This window comes from Geotrypetes seraphini, chromosome 2 (assembly GCF_902459505.1).
Source record: "Geotrypetes seraphini chromosome 2, aGeoSer1.1, whole genome shotgun sequence".
Lineage (NCBI taxonomy): Eukaryota > Metazoa > Chordata > Amphibia > Gymnophiona > Dermophiidae > Geotrypetes > Geotrypetes seraphini.
In genome coordinates, this window is record NC_047085.1 from 453,479,923 (window position 1) to 453,499,505 (window position 19,583).

General features: G+C 43.2%; 1 protein-coding gene across 6 annotated transcripts in view; it reads left to right on the top strand.

Moving 5' to 3' along the window:
- Window positions 1–19,583, top strand: part of CREM (cAMP responsive element modulator) — a 225,475-nt gene that overhangs the window by 90,815 nt on the left and 115,077 nt on the right. For all 6 annotated transcript variants that reach the window (XM_033931521.1, XM_033931524.1, XM_033931522.1 and 3 more), the window contains one exon: window positions 3,334–3,431. In XM_033931521.1, the coding sequence (XP_033787412.1) occupies window positions 3,334–3,431 (98 nt within the window). The remainder of the gene's footprint in view (window positions 1–3,333; window positions 3,432–19,583) is intronic.

A 19,583-nucleotide genomic window follows, 5' to 3' on the forward strand; every position in this document is an offset into this window, starting at 1 on the left:
TCTAAGCGTACCATCTCCAACTGGATGGCTGCTTGTATCTCCTTCTGCTATGCCCAGGTTGGATTACCCCTACAGAGTAGAGTCACAGCCCATAAGGTCAGAGCAATGGCAGCTTCAGTAGCTTTCCTCAGATCTACACCTATTGAAGAAATTTGCATGCTGCTACTTGGTCCTCGGTTCATACTTTCACTTCTCACTACTGTCTGAATGTTATTCTCCAGACGGGATGGCCATTTTGGCCAGACAGTATTACATAATTTATTCTCCTAATTTGCCAACACTCCCACCATCCCATTCTGGTTAGCTTGAGGTCACCTATATGTGAGAATAGGCTGTCTGCTTGTTCTGGGATAAAGCACAGTTACTTACCGTAACAGGTGTTATCCAGGGACAGCAGGCAGCTATTCTCACAACCTACCCACCTCCCCTGGTTGGCTTCTCTGCTAGCTATCTGAACTGAGGAGACGCGCCCTGTGCTGGGCGGGAAGGCACTCGCGCATGCGCGGTGCGGCTGACTCGAAACTTCTAGTTTCTACAAGCAAGTCTGCTTGCAAGGCTTCCACATCAGGGCTCCGTTGATGACGTCACCTATATGTGAGAATAGCTGCCTGCTGTCCCTGGATACCACCTGTTATGGTAAGTAACTGTGCTTTCTGTGCCGGTCTGGATGGACAATAAAGAAGGAGGAATTAGATTCTTACCTGCTAATTTTCTTTCTTTTAGTCCCTCTAGACTGGCACAGACACCGCCCTGTTGTTTTAGTCAGTGTTTTTCACAAACAATGTGTTTTTTTCTGAGGTATCATTTTTTTTATTGGTTTTTGGGGTGTGTAGGGGGAGCAACGGCATTTGGTTCATCTGGTATAGCTGGCGAACTGTGGGGACACTTTGAAGTTTCTTGTGCTAATCAGTATCCAATAGTGTCTCCCTATCTACTCCAGACACCTACTTTGTCTTCTCCATATGAGAGTGGAGTTGGTGTGTATATAGTTCACAGTTAATAAATTCTTAGTTCCTGCTTGGCTATTCATCAGACTGATTGTAGATGGGACTGCACAGCCCACTTGTACTACTGCCAAAAGCAATGTGTTCTCAGTCTCCATCTGCTGGCAGAGTAACGTAAACCCATCCATTCTGTGCCGGTTTGGCGGGACTAAGAAAGAAAATTAGCAAGTAATAATAATAATAACTTTATTCTTTTATACTGCCATAACCAAAAGTTCTAGGCGGTTTACAGTAAAAAAAAAAAGCTGGACAATCGGCGAAATACAATAAAAAATGCATATGTTAAAAATACAGTTTCAATGTAAAACTCTAGTTAGGTAATAAACTTATCAAACAAAGTGGTCTTAATTAATTTCCGAAAAGAGCAATAAGATAACATAGCATGTTGAATACATTTACCTAGCCAGGATTGCTGTCTAAGAAGGTCTTATATCTACATCCGTTGATTTTTGGATAAGCAAATAAGTAAAAATTTCTAGTTTTCCTTGATGGTGTGGACAACACAAAATGAGAAAAGAGGTAAGCTGGAGACAATCCCAATATCAGCTTAAAGCAGATACAGGAAAATTTGTTATAGTACTCTTGCCTCCAAAGGCAGCCAATGAAGTAAATGACAGTGTGGGCTAATATGGTCATTCTTTTTTAAACCAAAAATCAGTCTGATAGCCGTATTCTGAATTATCCTTAATTTCCTTAGTATTTTTCTGGGCGCTCCTAAATAGATTATGTTACAATAGTCTAAAGTAGGTAAAATTAATGCCTGCACCAATAGTCTGAACGATAAAGGGCCAAAATATTTTTTTTTATAGTTCTTAGTTTCCACAATGCAAGAAAGCATTTTTTTACCACTGAGTTAGTATGTTCTGCTAAAAAATGCCGGCCTAATATGATTCCCAGAATTTTGATAGATTTAATAATTGGGTAGTCGTGACCATTAAGATGAAGCAGTGAATTTGTTATTTTATTGTTTGGACTAGCCAAGAAAAGTTTGGACTTTTCCATGTTAAGTTTCAATTTGAAATTAATTGTCCACTGTTCTATCTGAGTCATAATAGACGATATCTGGTTTAAAATTTCAATAGAAAAATTGTTTAGAGGAATTAAACTAGAAATGTCATCTGCGTATATATAAAATTTTACATTTAAACTTTGAAATTTTTCCTGTTCCTGCGGGTTTCCCATGGTTTGCCATGGGAACCTGTCCCTGTGTCATTCTCTAGACCAGTGATTCCCAACCCTGTCCTGGAGGACTCCCAGGCCAATTGGGTTTTCAGGATAGCCCTAATGAATATGCATGAGAGAGATTTGCATATAATGGAAGTGACAGACATTCAAATCTGCTCCATTCATATTCATTAGGTCTATCCTGAAAACCTGATTGGCCTGGGGGTCCTCCAGGACAGGGTTGGGAACCACTTCTCTAGACTGAAGGTTGATAAGGCACTGTCTCTGTAGCTACTGCTCCCACACCCCCTTGCAGCTCATCACCCTACTTAGAGTAAAGCTAGGACTTCTGGGTACTTTACCAAAATTGGATATTTGAGGCATTGGGTTCCTGTAAATCACCTGCTTTTCCTATTTAAGGAATTATTCATTTTCTTTATCAATTTTGTTATGAAGAAATAAAGAAGAACAATTTGTTCTAATGGGACCTAGTAATGGCATGAGCTTTAAGAAAAGTTCTTGAGTTTGTAAGATGTCATTCCAATAGGAACTATCTTCTAAGAACAGTTTTTACAAGCAATTATCTTTTATTTTACATGGACAATATAATAATTTTCAGTATTCTCCCTTTTTATTTGGCTATGAGGCTTACTTGTTCAGGAAAATGGATCATGCTGCCTTTTCCCAAGAATTATGATTTGGTTATAAATGGGTGGAGGAATAGTCTAGTGATAACAAAACTGGGCTAACAACCAGGGAAGCTAGTTAAAACCCTGCTGCTGCTCCTTGTGATCCTGGCAAGTCACTTACATTATGAATAAAAATGTATCTTATTTGTGTTATTTACATTTAGACTCCTGATGCAGGTCTAGTGGCTGAAACACAGCCATGTTAAATCTATTGGAAGTTCTTCAATAAAGTGCCCAAATTTTTTTTTGTGCCCTGTTGATTTTTTTGGTCATCTCCACTGTGCGTGAAGTCACTTAACCCTCCATTATCTCAAGTACAAAGTTATAATGTAAATCCTCCAGAGACAGTGAAATGCATAATATACCTGAATGTAACTTATTATGAGCTACTAATAAGAAAGCTGTGGGCTAAATCCAAATAATAATTTAATAATAAATAACCAGACCATCTAATTTTAAACATGTTAATATTGTAGGTAGCAACAATTGCTGATACAGATGAATCTGGAGAATCGGAAGGTGTAACAGATTCTCAAAAACGTAGAGAAATTCTTTCAAGAAGGCCATCATACCGGTATGTTTAACTTGCTTTAATCCACTTCATTGTTCAGTACTGTAAGCCACATTTCTCAGAGGGCAATCAGAATACAAAAAGGACACATATGGGTTATATCATCTGACGAGCTCAGTTAGAAGCTTTTGAAAGCAGCAACTGTGCATGCGTCCATCCATCACTATCAAGTAGGACCAAGGCAATTGTTTTTATGGTTTTTTTCTGTGGAGCTGTGAGAAAATTGCTCTGGGTTCTTTTCAAACGGCCCTCTGTTCCTGGCATCCTACATCACTTATTTTTTTGCTGCTGCATTGTGTTTTTTTGTCCTTTGTAAGTGCCATGGGACCTTTTTTCCTTTCCCCTTTCCTTTAGTTTACTTAGATTTTTTTTTTTTTTTTTTTTTTTTTTTTACATTTAATAAGCTTCCTTACTTTTTCTCGGTTCACTCATCCCTGTTAAGCCTGAACTCTCTGGTCATATAGACTTCTTTTCCTTTTTTTCTGCCATCATTGAGCCATTTGATTTCACTGTGGTTGTGTGTTTTTTTGTTGTTTTTCAGCTGTGTCACCAAAAGCTCCCAGTAGTTTTGAATAGTGTTCTAGTTGCAGCAACACATCTGGTGCTTGCCTCGTCAAGGACCAGATCATGATGTTTATGTATAACACAGATGATATCAGTTCACATAGCTCCTGAAGCTGCTTCAGATATTAGGGATGCATCAGTATCAAGGAGGTCTCTCCTCTCCTTGCTATATAGAGCTTTGGTAGTGCCCATCTGATCCCATGCCAAGGATACACAGATTCAACATTGTTTTTGTTGTTGCCGAAAGACACTGCTGTTTGAATGTCAAGTGGAGGCAAAAATGCATTGTCATCGGTTCTCATTGAAGCACAATGCAGGAGCTCCAGGGAAGCAGCAGAATCAGAACTCAAGAAACATTAACACCATTAGATCTGTGCCAATATCCACTGATCCAGGATTAGGCATCTGATTTAGCCCCAACTTCAACTCAGGCTGTCCCCACACTGACACTAGCACAGCCTTTACCAGTGCCTGCCCTTGAGTCATGTTGCAGGAATTGCTGGATTGCATCCTGGCTTGATGCAATGCCAAGGCATCAAATGCATCAGTGTCAACTTTGATGCTGCTTCAGCCCCTTTTTGGAGATCTAGTCCCTGCCTGTTGAATTAGCTTGGATGTTATTGCCTCCAAGAACTTCTTAATACTAAAAAGAAATGTTGCTCAACTCAAGTGTCATTTGCCCCCCACTCCTGGAAAGGTTCGAGGGGAGATCCGGGAAACTACAGACCGATGAGTCTGACCTCGGTACCGGGAAAGATAGTAGAGGCGTAGATAAAGGGCTGCATCATTGATCACCTTGACGGACACAATCTGATGAGGACGAGCCAACATGTTTTCAGCAAAGAAAACTGACAGGATTAACGGTCAGTCTAGAAGAGGTATGCAGGCAGATTGATAGGCTCAAGAACGATAAATCCCCAGGAGTGGATGGCATCAATCCGAGGGTCATCAAGGAACTGAAATGGACGATAGCTGAACTGCTTCAACTAATAGCCAATCTGTCGATCAAAACAGGACAGGTTCCGGAGGACTGGAAGGTGGCAAATGTTACGCCGATCTTCAAAAAAGATTTGAGGGGAGACCCAAGAAACTACAGGCCACTGAGTCTGACCTCGGTACCGGGAAAGATGGTAGAGGCGCTGATAAAGGACCGCATCATTGATTACCTTGACGGACACGGGCTAATGAGGACCAGCCAGCACGGTTTCAGCAAAGGCAGATCTTGTTTGACAAACTTGCTGCACTTCTTCGAGGGAGTAAACAGGCAGATAGACAAGGGCAAACTGGTCGACATTGTATATCTGGATTTTCAGAAGGCGTTTGACAAGGTTCCACATGAACGACTACTTTGAAAAATTTGCTAGCCATGGAATCGAGGGTGAAATATTCACATGGGGCAGATAGGAAACAGAGAGTGGGGGTAAATAGACAAAACTCGGACTGGAAAAGCGTCATGAGTGGAGTGCCGCAGGGTTCAGTGGTTGGGCCTGTGCTCTTCAACATATTTGTAAACGACTTGGAAATTGGTACAAAGAGCGAGGTGATTAAATTTGCAGACAATACAAAGTTATTCAGAGTAGTGAAGACACAGAAGGATTGTGAAGACCTGCAACGTTCTAATAAGATGGCGGCCGGTTAGGTCATCAACTGCACTGTCTCCCTTTCCCCATTTTTATTTTTATTTTTTCTGTTGCTTTGTTTGTTTTATTTAGTTGTTTGTTTTTTGTTTGATCTATTTTATTAATCTTATTTTGATTTATTTTATTGGTATAGGGCTTCCACTCGTGAAATCTGCTCTGATAGCTTTCTGATTTAACCGTTGGTTTTTGGTCTAACAGTCGAAAGGTTTCCTTCCTACCTAATGTTCCTTGCACCACCGGCAGGTCTGTGCTGTGCCTGGCGGCTGAGCCATAGCAAGGGAGGTGGAGAGTCAAGAGGGGAGCGGCGTTGATGTCAGTGGAAGGTGGCTGAGACATCAGGAAGTGGTGGCAATTGGGATCTGGAGGCGCCATATTTGAGGTGCTCAGCGTGCACACCAATACCAGCAAGGATGCAGTTCCAGATTTTCTGCTGGCAGAGCGGCATTGGCAGGATGGGAGGTCCACAGAGCAATCTCGCCATGTCTGAAACCTCACCACGTCTGAGATCTCACCACCATGGGAGAGGTTGTTATGAGGGGCGGTATCAGCAATAGTGAGGGCTGGCAGAGAGGTGCAAGGTCCGGACCAGGGAGCGGAGGAATGGAGTCGGCAGGAACTGTGAGGAAGCTGAGCTGATTAGCACAACGGCTGGTGATCGAAGGATGTTTCTCTTTGCATCGGGGGAGGTGGCCTGTGGTTGGTGCGCAGAGGATGGTGGTGGCGGTTGCTCTGCTGAAGCGGCTGTTGCGCTAGGGATGGTGCTAATGGTGGCCTGACTGAAGCGGAATTGAGACCCTCTTGACTCTTCTACCATTATGTTTACCACATCTTCTACCATATTGTTTTTTACCCATTTGTTTTATTTCATCATTTAAATTTCCTTAGAATTCTATTGTTTAACGGTTCCTCCTTCTACTCCTATTCCCTCTCTATACTTTTTCCACCCTTCCAAAGTCCAAATATTTTCATTTATATTTTCTATATTTTATTTCTAATTCAAAATTTTTAATTTTAATTTAGTTTACTTACTATATTCTGTTGGGATGTACATATTGCTATTGAAAAGAGAGTGGCCCTAGAGAGATCAATGAATTCTTGTTGGGATGTTTCTTATCTTGTTTTTATCTCTGTCTTTATATTCTTTACTATTCATTAATTGTTTTTCTCAGGTACTTTAGCTAGATTGTGATCCTTCGGGACAGTAAGGGAATTTCCAAGTACCTATCTTTATTTATCTTATTTTTATTGTATCCTTAATGTATATTTTTTGTAAACCGCTTCGAACCTCACGGTATAGGTATATAAGAAATCAAATCAAATCAACGTGACATAAACATGCTCGAGAAATGGGCAGCGACATATCAAATGAGGTTTAACGTGGAAAAGTGTAAGGTGATGCATGTCGGTAACAAAAATCATATACATGAATACAGGATGTCCAGTGCAGTAATCGGAGAGACCCCCCAGGAAAGAGACTTGGGAGTACTGGTAGACAAGTCAATGAAACCGTCCGCGCAATGTGTGGCGGAGGCAAAAAGGGCAAACAGAATGCTAGGAATGATTAAGAAGGGGATCACAAACAGATCAGAGAAGGTTTTCATTCTGCGGTACTGGGCCATGGTACGCCCCCACCTGAAATACTGCATGCAGCACTGGTCACCGTACATGAAGAAGGACATAGTACTACTCAAAAGGATCCAGAGAAGAGCGACTAAAATGGTTAAGGGGCTGGAGGAGTTGCCGTACAGTGAGAGATTAGAGAAACTGGACCTCTTCTCCATTGAAAAGAGGAGACTAAGATGGGACATAATCAAAACATTCAAGATAATGAAGGGAATAGACTTAGTAGATAAAGACAGGATATTTACCCTCTCCAAGGTAGAGAGAATGAGAAGGCACTCTTTAAAGTTAAAAGGGGATAGCTTCCGTACAAATGTAAGGAAGTTCTTCACCCAGAGAGTGGTAGAAATCTGGAATGCTCTTCCGGAGGCTGTTATAGGGGAAAACACCCTCCAGGGATTCAAGGCAAGGTTAGACAGGTTCCTGCTGAACCAGAACGTATGCAGATAAGGGCTAGACTCAATTAGGTCTTTGACCTAAGGGCCGACACGGGATCAGACTGCTGGGCACGATGGATCCAGCAGCGGCAATTCTTATGTTCTTATGTACATCCTCGATTTCCACTAACTGCTTGATTGAAGAATGAGCAAATCCCTTCTGCAGATGATCTGGCCCATTATTTTGAGGTTAGGGTCTTAACAATTCATTCATCTTTTCCAACAAATGATATCTCTTGTAACATAACTGAATATCCCACTTAAGGACTAACATTGATTAGTACAATGAAAATCTCCAATCTTCCGACAATCCCCAGCATTCTTGAGGCATCAGCTGAAGACCCACTACCATTCTAGTTTGTGAAATGCTTTCAGACCTTGATCCCATACCTTATTGCCATGATAACTACAGTATTTTTCGCTCCATAAGATGCACTTTTTTCCCACCCAAAAGTGGGTTGAAATGTCGGTGCATCTTATGCAGCGAAGACAATCCCCTCCCCCCGTACCTGTTTAAAATACCGCCCGCCCTTCCTTTTAAAACACCTCTGCCCGCCCGCATGCCCTTCCTTTTAAGACACCCCCCGCCCTGCAGTACCTTTTTAAACACCCCTTAAGCCTGGTGGTCCAGCGATGTATGGGCCGCAGGAGCATGCTTTCTGCGTTGCTGCCTGGGCCCGATCCTCTTTCTGAATAGTTGTTTCTGAATTCCAGTTTCTTTCCACACTTCAATAAGAGTTTTAGATGTTATTCTTGATAACACTGAGCTTTCGGCCATGCATCTCCAACAACATTAAATGTTGTTTCTATGCCTTGAAATAGGTCTAACAAACAGAAAAGGCAAGCGTGATGTCTATATCAACCAACAGCCACATTATTTGCATAAAAATTTCCCAATATAATTACTTGACTTGGAAACAGATCTTTTAAAAGCTAAAAGTCCCAACTAGGATCCCAGTTTCAGCAATCTGGGACAAACTGAACTAAAACAAAAATATAAATGAGGCATAAATATACATATATTAAACATACATAACCAATATATAAAAAAGAAAACAAATAAAATTTATAAATATAAAACCTATATGGATAATATAAATTGTGTATCATACATAAATATGTTTTTAAACCAGAGAAGGAGAGCCCTTATGCAATGGGCACAATACGGTCCATTGAAAGTAAACTGTATTAAACTAATGGAAACAACATTATATTATTACAATGAGCTAAAATCAGGAGAAAAACCCAAACTAAAGTCAAAAGTCTAAGATAAGACATGATTCAAAACTAATGGAAAAAACATTATGCTTTGCCATGAATTAGACAAATGTCTGAGACAAACTGTGATTCATAACTTGAGGCAGATTGGAGAGCCATGTAATAATACAAATGCTATATACCCAAGTGTAACACTCAATGAGGATACAGGTTGAAATCATGCGATCCCAGAAAAACAAATCTAAAAATAGAGATGAATATAAGCAAAAAGAAATTGACCAATTTAAAATGAAATATATGCCAGGACCATCCAGAAGGTGAAAATGAAAGGCGGCAATAATCCTACCTTGTTGGCACCTTCAGAAACTCTGTGCTCCAAAAGTTTGCGCTTGCGCCTTCAGGTCAAATTATACCGAGGGCATCATAGTAACGTGGAACGCTGATCCATACATCATAGGGTGAAGGAAACATTAAAAATTTACATTGCTCTAATAATGAGAAACAGAACCAAAAGCAAAATACTTTTAAAAGAATCAGACCGGCTAAATAAACAAAGACCTTCAATTGGAAGCAAGAAAACTTGCGTAAAAAAGTAACAGGATCAGGAGATATGTGATTACTAATTAGGACATAATAACATAGTAGATGATGGCAGATAAAGACCCAAATGGTCCATCCATTCTGCCCAACCTGATTCAGTCTAAAAATATATATTTTTTTTCTTCTTAGCTATTTCTGGGCAAGAATCCAAAGCTCTGCCCGGTATTGTGCTTAGGTTCCAACTACTGAAGTCTCTGTCAAAGCTCACTCCAGCCCATCTACACCATCCCAGCCATTGAAGCCCTCCCTAGCCCATCCTCAAGTCTGCCCAGTACTGACATTAGTTCTTTAATATTTACTATTATTTTCTGATTCTATATCCTCTGTGTTCATCCCATGCTTTTTTGAACTCTGTCACTGTTTTCCTCTCCACCACCTATCTCAGGAGTACATTCCAGACATTCACCATCCTCTCCGTAAAGATGAATATCCTTATATTGCTCTTGAGTCTACCACCCCTCAACCTCAAATTATGTCCTCTAGTTTTACCATTTTCCTTTCTCTGGAAAAGATTTTGCTCTACATTAATACCATTCAAGTATTTGAACGTCTGAATCATATATCCCTTGTCCCTCCTTTCCTCTAGGGTATACATATTCAGGGCTTTCAGTCTCTCCTCATATGTTTTTTGGCACAAGCCTCCTATCATTTTTGTCGCCCTCCTCTGGATTGCTTCAAGTCTTCTTGTGTCCTTCGCCAGATATAGTCTCCAAAACTGAACATAATATTCCAATTGGGGCCCAACGACTTGTACAGTGACATCAACACCTTCTTTCTTCTACTGGTTGGAAACCTCTTTTTTTTACAGCCCAGCATCCTTCTGGCAGCAGCCACCACCTTGTCGCACTGTTTTTTCACCTTTTGATCTTCAGACACTACCACCCCAAGATCCCTCTCCTCATCCGTGCATATCAGCACCTCCCAGCATATACGGTTCCTTCCGATTATTAATCCCCAAATGCATTACTTTGCATTTCTTCACACTGAATTTTACTAGCTAGACGTTAGACCTTTCTTCTAAATTTTGCAAATTCTTTTTCATGTTTTCTACTCCCTCCAGGGTGTCCACTCAGTTACAAATCTTAGTATCATCCACAAAAAGGCAAATCTTTCCTTCTAACCCTTCCGCAATGTCACTCACAAACATATTGAACAGGATCGGCTCCAGTAATGAACCCTGAAGGACTCCACCACTCACCTTTCCTTCCTCCGAGCGACTCCCATTAACCACCACCCTCTGGCGTTTGTCCGACAGCCAGTTTCTAACCCATTTCACCACTTTGGGTCCTAACTTCAGCCCTTCAAGTTTGTTCAAGAGCCTGTTATGAGGAACCGTGTCAAAGGATCGCTGGAATAGTCTTCCACTTCAGGTTATTGAGGCCAGAAGCGTGCAAGATTTTAAGGCCAAATGGGACAAACATGTGGGATCTATCCGCAAAGATAGATAGGGAGGGTCATTGGAGTGGGCAGACTTGATGGGCCGTGGCCCTTATCTGCCGTCTATTTCTATGTTTCTATGTTTTCTAAAGGCTTTGCTGAAATCTAAGTAAATTACATCTAGCATATGTCCTTGATCCAGTTCTCCGGTTACCCAATCAAAAAATTTAATCAGGTTCATTTGGCACGATTTACCTTTAGTAAAGGCATGTTGCCTCGGATCCTGTAACCCATTAGAATCTACGAAGTTCACTATCCTTTCTTTTAGCAACACTTCCATTATTTTTCAAACATCTGAAGTGAGGCTTACCAGCCTGTAGTTTCCCACTTCATCTCTGTGACCACTTTTGTGAATAGGGACCACATCCGCTCTTCTCCAATCCCCAGGAACCACTCCCGTTCTCCAGAGATTTGTTGAACAAGTTTTTAATAGGACCCGCCAGAACCTCTCTGAGCTCCCTCAATATCTTGGGATATCTTGCTTTGTCCACCTTCAGTATTTCAAGTTGTTCATAAACACTTTCCTCCGTGAACGGTGCAGAATCTAGTCCATTTTCTTGTGTAACTTTAAAAGACAACCTTGGTCCTTCTCCAGGATTTTGTTCCATGAACACAGAGCAGAAGTATTTGTTTAGCACGTTTGCTTTTTCCTCATCACTCTCCATATATCGGTTCCTAGCATCTTTTAGTTTAGCAATTCCATTTTTCATCTTCCTCCTTTCACTAATATAGCTGAAAAAAATTTTGTCTCCCTTTTTTACTTTTTTAGCCATTTGCTCTTCTGCTTGCACTTTCGACAGACGTATCTCTCTCTTGGCTTCTTTTAGTTTCACCCGGTAGTCCTTTCTGTACATCTCTTCTTGGGTTTTTTAATATTTCAGGAACGCCAACTCTTTTACCTTTATTTTCTTCCACTAGTTTGGAGAACCATATCGGTTTTCTTTTTCTCTTATTTTTATTTATTTTCTTCACATAAAGGTCCGTAGCCATTTTTATTGCTCCTTTCAGCTTAGACCACTGTTTTTCTACTTCTCTTATGTCATTCCATCCTAACAGCTCTTTCATCAGGTCCTCTTCCATTTTATTAAAGTCCGTACATTTGAAATCTAGGACTTTAGGTATTGTTTGGTCGCTCTCCACTTTAGCTGTTATATCAAACCAAACCGTTTGATGATCGCTACTTCCCAGGTGAGCACCCACTCAAACATTAGAGATACTCTCTCCATTTGTGAGGACCAGATCCAATATCGCTTTTTCCCTCGTGGGTTCCTAGTAGACCCACAGAAAAAATGGGTAGAAAATACATAGGTTGATTTTAAAAGGCATGTATAACAAAATTTTTCACATGTTGCAACAATAAATGCAGTTTTAAAATAATTAGCATGTTTGTATTACATATTGGCAAAATCACAAAAAAAATTAGAAAATGATCACAATTTAATGCATTAATTGGATTTCAAGTAAATTTATACAATGTAACACATCACTGTGAAGACCTGCAGGTAGGTTATTATGTAATCTACTAGTAAAAAGAAGACACATTAAAATGAGCAAATAGAATGATATGAAAACTGATAGACACATTGTAACACCTATTAATGAAAAATGAGACATTTGTAACACAAATAATATACCCATTCTACACCATCCAGGATTTTGTAGACTTCAATCATATCTCCCCTCAGCAATCTCTTTTCAAAGCTGATGAGCCCTATCCTCTTTAGTCTTTCCACATACGAGATGAGTTCCATCCCATCATCTTGGTCACTCTTTTTGAATCTTTTTTACTGCCGCTGTATCTTTTTTGAGATAAAGAGACCAGAACTGAATGCAATACTCAAGGTGAGGTTTGTACCATTGAGCGATACAGAGGCATTATAACATTCTTAGTCTTCTTTTCCATCCTTTTTCTAATAATTCTGAGCATCTTGTTTGTTTTCTTGGTTTCTGCCACACATTGGATGGAAAGTTTCAGCATATTGTCCATGATGACACCCAGATCTTTTTCTTGAGCACTGACCCTCAAGGTGGGCCCTAGTATCCGGTAAATATGATTTGGCTTATTATCCCAGGACAAGCAGGCAGCATATTCTCACGTATGGGTGATGTCATCCACAGAGCCCCGATGTGGACAACAGTAAAATCATTTTTTAAGAACATAAGAATTGCCGTTGCTGGGTCAGACCAGTGGTCCATCGTGCCCAGCAGTCCGCTCACGCAGCGGCCCTCTGGTCAAAGAATAGTGCCCTAACTGAGGCTATCCCTAAATGCATACGTCCTGGTTCAGCAGGAACTTGCTTGAAGAACTTTAGAAAGTACATGACTGTTTGCAACACATATGCACGAGTGCCTTCCCACATGATGCAGGGCACGCATCTCCACAGTTCTAATTTTTCTTGGAGCCACAAAGTCATGTTTATATGCTCTGCGTTTTTGTGCCTTTTCATCATGGATATTCTTTCTTTTTCTAAATCTTTTTTTCTATCTTTTCTCTTCATTAAAAAAAATTTATTTATTTTCAGCCATTTTTTTGATGGTGGGGCCTTGTCCTCTGCCTCAGCCTTCAGACTTTGATTTGGCTAAGGCGATTTCTCCTTCCATGTCCCACCCGTTAACCGGCTTCAAGAAGTGTAGCAGGTGTCAGCGCATTATTTCACTCACAGACCCCCACAAGTAGTGCATTCACTGCCTAGGGCCAGACAACCGTGTGGAGTCTTGTTCGCGCTGTGCCACACTACAAAAATGGTCCATCAAAAAATGTCTACTTCAACAAAAGCAGATCTTCAGTACATTGGATGCTGCTTCAGTACTTCCGTTATCCCAGGACAAGCAGGCAGCTATTCTTGACTGATGGGTGACGGCACCGACGGAGCCCCGGTACGGACAATTTTAGAGTGATCTCACTCTAAGAACTTTAGAAAGTTCTAGCTCGGCCGCACCGCGCACGCGCGAGTGCCTTCCCGCCCGACAGAGGCGCGCGGTCCCTCAGTTTCTTAGTTTCCGCGGAGCTAAGAAGACGCGTTTTCAACGGCTGTTGAAATTTTTTCCTAACTTGCCTTCCCGCTCGCGTAAACGTTTTGGCTTAATTTGCCTTTTTTCTTTCTTTCAATTTTGTTAAAAAAAAAAAAAAAAAAACTTTCATTTTTTTCTTCAGTTTTCGGTTTTCCCCGGCGGGGCCTTCTGCCACCATCGAAGCCTCGGCCTTCGATTTGGCGGAAGCCGTTTTTACTTTCATGCCCCCTCAACCGGGTTTTAAAAAGTGCCAGCGGTGTGCTAGGCCTATATCTCTCACGGACCCACACAACTGGTGTTTACAGTGTTTGGGTCCTGAGCATCAGGCCTCTACTTGCACCCGCTGTGCTACTTTAAAAAATCGGACATTAAAAAATCGCCAAATTCAACAGCGATTGTTGTTCGGTGCCGAGATGTCCGACCCCGTTCCTTCGACTCCGGCTTCGGCACCGATTCAGTCGGCACCCTCGTCTTCGACGCCGCGTGATTCCACACCGGCGTCTCAACAGTCAGGTAAGCCGGCTAAGAAGCCTTCCCCGCTGGAACGTCTTCCGGCCTCGAGTGCAGTGAGTCCAATCCTGCCGCCTGTAAGACGCCAGCGGAAGCGCTCCGCCCCTATAGAGGTGAGTCCCTCGACATCGGGCTCCTCATCTCCGGGGCGTCGAGCGGCACCGCAGGTACCGCAGAAGAAAAAAGCAGTACCGGTGCCATCCCTCGATGACCGCATTACGGCCATCCTTCAGGTGCAGCTTAAGGAGCAATTAGAACGACTCCTTCCTGCTATCATGACACCGAACCTTCCGGTGCCAGTCCGCACCGAGCCATCGGTACCGGTTGTAGAACAACCCGTATCGATACCGATTGTGAAACCCGTGTTACCCGCTTCCACTGTCTCGGTACCGCTTCACCTAACCTCATCGGTATCGATGCCAGTCCTTGCACCGGAGCCGAGAGCTCACCATCAATCGGTACAGACTTCGGCACCGGTGCGACCGATAACTTCTCCTGACTCGGTATCGATGAGGTCGGGTAAGTCGGTACGCAAAACCCGACACATGCAAACGTCGACACCTGAGTCTCGGGACCATTCTTCCCATGTCAGAGACCCTGATCTGTGGGGAGACTCAGAGGAACCCTTTCTTTCTGAAGGCGAATGTTCCTCAGAGGAGGAGGATTCGGCTGTCCCTGACCCATCCTCCAAACAGGCCACTTCCTCTTTCTCCAGTTTTTTGAAAGAGATGTGCGAGTCCTTGTCCATTCCTTTGGAGGCTGAATCCAAAAAGTCTAAAGCTTTTTTGGATGCCCTTGATTTTGATCAGCCTCCAAAGGAATTTTTGAAACTTCCCCTTCATGACATCTTGAGGGAAACTTTCTATAAGAATTTAGAGACTCCTTTAACTGTCCCAGGGGCCCCACGTAAACTGGATTCTCTATATAAGGTAATTCCCATTCCTGGGTTCGACAAACCTCAACTTCCACATGAATCCTTATTTGTCGAATCCACCCTTAAAAAGACTTCAGGAGCCAGTGTATATGCATCTGTCCCTCCTGGCAGAGAAGGAAGGGCCATGAATAAATTTGGTAAGAGGCTCTACCAAAATGCTATGTTGGCAAATAGGGCTAGTAATTATGCTTTTCATTTTTCTTTTTATTTAAAGCATCTCCTTACCACCATGGCTTCTTTCGAAAAATATCTCCCTTCACGAAAGCATCCCGCTTTTCACACATGCTTGTCGTCTCTTCTCCAATTGCGTAAGTTTATGGTTAGATCTATATATGACACCTTTGAACTTACATCCAGAGCGACAGCAATGTCAGTAGCTATGCGTCGTTTGGCCTGGCTTCGGGTATCCGAGCTTGATGTTAACCATCAAGATCGGTTAGCCAACGCCCCATGCCTAGGGGATGAGCTCTTTGGGGATTCCATGGACTCAACCACACAAAAGCTCTCTGCTCATGAGACGCGCTGGGATACCCTGCTTAAAAATAAAAAGAAGCCTCCTCCGCCAAGACCATATAGGCAGCAATCGGCCTATCAACGCCGCTTCACAGCTCGTCCATTAACTACCACTGCTCAGCAACCTAGGCGTCAGAGGCAACAACAACGTCAGCCTCCCAGACAACAGCAGCAGCAACAAGCTGTAAAACAACCTCCTCAGCAGAAGTCACAGCCCTTTTGACTTCATTCTCCACAGTATAGCCAGTATCCCTATTCCTGCTCTCCTGCCTCAGCCTATAGGAGATCGACTTTCTCTGTTCCTCAGCCGGTGGGAAGTAATCACGTCGGACCAATGGGTCCTCAACATCATCCGCCATGGCTACTCTCTCAACTTTCAGACTCTTCCACCTCAAAACCTGCCAAAAGAGTCTGCTTTGAACAGTCCTCAATCGGCCCTCCTTATTCAGGAGGTCCAATCCCTCCTCCTTCTGAACGCTATAGAGGAAGTTCCTCTACATCAAAAGGGGCAGGGATTCTACTCCCGTTACTTTCTAGTCCCCAAAAAAACAGGAGATCTCAGACCCATCCTGGATCTTCGCGATCTCAACATTCATCTAGTAAAAGAAAAATTCAAGATGCTTTCTTTAGCCATCCTTTATCCTCTTCTACATCAAAACGACTGGCTATGCTCCCTCGATCTCAAAGAGGCCTACACTCACATACCGATCAATGTAACCTCAAGACCATATCTCCGATTCATGATCAATCATTGTCATTACCAGTACAAGGTACTGCCCTTCGGTCTTGCCTCATCTCCAAGGGTATTCACCAAATGTCTCATTGTGGTAGCGGCATTTCTACGCTCTCACCACCTTCATGTATTTCCTTACCTGGACGATTGGTTAATCAAAGCCACATCCGCTCAGGCAGTTCTTCTGGCCACCAACCAAACCATCCAGTTTCTACAACTTCTGGGATTCGAGATCAATCTACCCAAATCTCATATCATTCCCACTCAGAGACTTCAATTCATTGGAGCGATCCTGGATACACTCCTAATGAGAGCTTTCCTACCATCCAATCGTCTCCAGACTTTTCAGTCTCTATGTCAGCAGGTGCTTCCACTGCCGTCCATCTCAGCAAGACAAATGATGGTACTCTTGGGGCATATGGCATCCACAGTTCATGTCACACCTCACGCCCGTCTTCACCTGCGCACTCCTCAATGGACCCTTGCTACCCAGTGGTCCCAAGCGTCGGATCCTTGCTCACGACACATATCTGTGACATCATCTCTTCGTCAGTCTCTTCAATGGTGGTTGGTATCCTCAAATCTATCCAGAGGTCTCCTGTTCCATCAGCCTCCTCATCAACTAGTCATCACCACCGACGCCTCTCTGTATGCATGGGGAGCTCACTTGAACGAGTTCCAGACTCAAGGTCTTTGGTCAGCCCAGGAAAGGAAGCATCAAATCAATTTCCTGGAACTCAGAGCGATGTTTTACGCCCTCAAGGCCTTCCAACATCTTCTCTTTCCTCAGGTCCTTCTGTTGTGCACAGACAATCAGGTTGCGATGTACTACATCAACAAACAGGGTGGGACAGGCTCTCGCCTTTTATGCCAGGAAGCCCAGAAGATCTGGACTTGGGCCATAGATCATCATCTCTTCCTGAAAGCTATATACATTCAAGGGGCTCAGAATTCTTTAGCGGACAAACTCAGCAGAATTCTCCAACCTCACGAGTGGACACTCGATCCCGTAACTCTGCAGTCTATCTTCAATCAATGGGGCACTCCTCAGATAGACCTCTTTGCAGCTCCTCACAATCATCAGCTGCCCCTATTCTGCTCCAGACTTTACTCTCCGCACCGTCTAACAGCAGATGCTTTTCTCCTCGACTGGTCGAATCTATTCCTGTACGCCTTCCCTCCTCTGCCTCTCATGTTGAGAACCTTGTTCAAGCTCAAGAGGGAACGAGCCACCATGATTCTGATTGCTCCGAGGTGGCCCAGGCAACATTGGTTCTCCCTTCTACTTCAACTCAGTTCCAGGGAACCTTTTCTTCTTCCTCTGTTTCCTTCTCTGCTTACGCAACAGCAGGGAACCCTTCTGCATCCCAACCTCCAGTCTCTACACCTGACGGCTTGGTATCTCTCGGGCTGAACTCGACTGATACTCTTTTGTCTCAGCCCGTTCGTTCCATTCTGGATGCCTCCAGGAAACCAGCCACTCTACAATGTTACCATCAAAAGTGGACGAGATTTTCTTCCTGGTGTCTTCTTCATCATCTTGATCCCACTTCCCTGGCAGTGGAGACGTTGTTAGATTATCTTCTTTCTTTGTCCGACTCTGGCCTGAAGTCCTCTTCCATCAGAGTCCACCTCAGTGCCATTGCAGCTTTTCATGAGCCAGTCCATGGAAAACTTCTTTCAGCTCATCCCCTGGTATCCAGGTTCATGCGTGGGCTTTTCAATGTGAAACCACCTCTTAAAGCCCCTCCGGTTATCTGGGATCTCAATGTGGTTCTTTCCGCTTTAATGAAGCCTCCATTCGAACCTTTAGCTACCTCTCCTTTCAAATTTCTCACTTGGAAGGTACTTTTCCTTATTGCTCTTACCTCTGCCAGGAGGGTCAGTGAGCTTCATGCTCTGGTTGCAGATCCACCTTTTACGGTTTTTCACCATGACAAGGTGGTTCTGCGTACACATCCAAAGTTTCTCCCCAAGGTTGTTTCTGAATTTCATCTCAACCAATCTATTGTTCTACCTGTTTTCTTTCCAAAACCTCATTCTCATTCTGGGGAACAAGCTCTGCATACTTTGGATTGTAAAAGGGCTCTTGCTTACTATCTGGAGCGTACGAAACCCCACAGATCAGTTCCCCAACTTTTTCTGTCCTTTGATCCGAACAAATTGGGACGTCCTGTTTCTAAACGTACGTTGTCGAATTGGCTTGCAGCGTGCATTTCATTCTGTTATGCTCAGACCGGACTGACACTGGAAGGTTCTGTCACAGCCCATAAAGTCAGAGCAATGGCAGCATCTGTAGCTTTCCTCCGTTCCACTCCTATTGAGGAAATCTGCAAGGCTGCTACTTGGTCCTCAGTTCACACTTTTACATCTCATTATTGTCTGGATGCATTCTCCAGAAGGGATGGTCACTTCGGCCAATCTGTTTTACAAAATTTGTTTTCCTAATGGCCAACCTTCCCTCCATCCCTCTTTTTGTTAGCTTGGAGGTCACCCATCAGTCAAGAATAGCTGCCTGCTTGTCCTGGGATAAAGCACAGTTACTTACCGTAACAGGTGTTATCCAGGGACAGCAGGCAGATATTCTTGCGTCCCACCCACCTCCCCGGGTTGGCTTCTTAGCTGGCTTATACTAACTGAGGGACCGCGCGCCTCTGTCGGGCGGGAAGGCACTCGCGCGTGCGCGGTGCGGCCGAGCTAGAACTTTCTAAAGTTCTTAGAGTGAGATCACTCTAAAATTGTCCGTACCGGGGCTCCGTCGGTGCCGTCACCCATCAGTCAAGAATATCTGCCTGCTGTCCCTGGATAACACCTGTTACGGTAAGTAACTGTGCTATATCAGCCAAACCTTTGACATCCAAGGCATCGACATCGCCAGAGGTACCGGTGTACAAGTCAGTGTCGCCGTCTCAGTCAGGTAAGCCAGCCAAGTAGCCA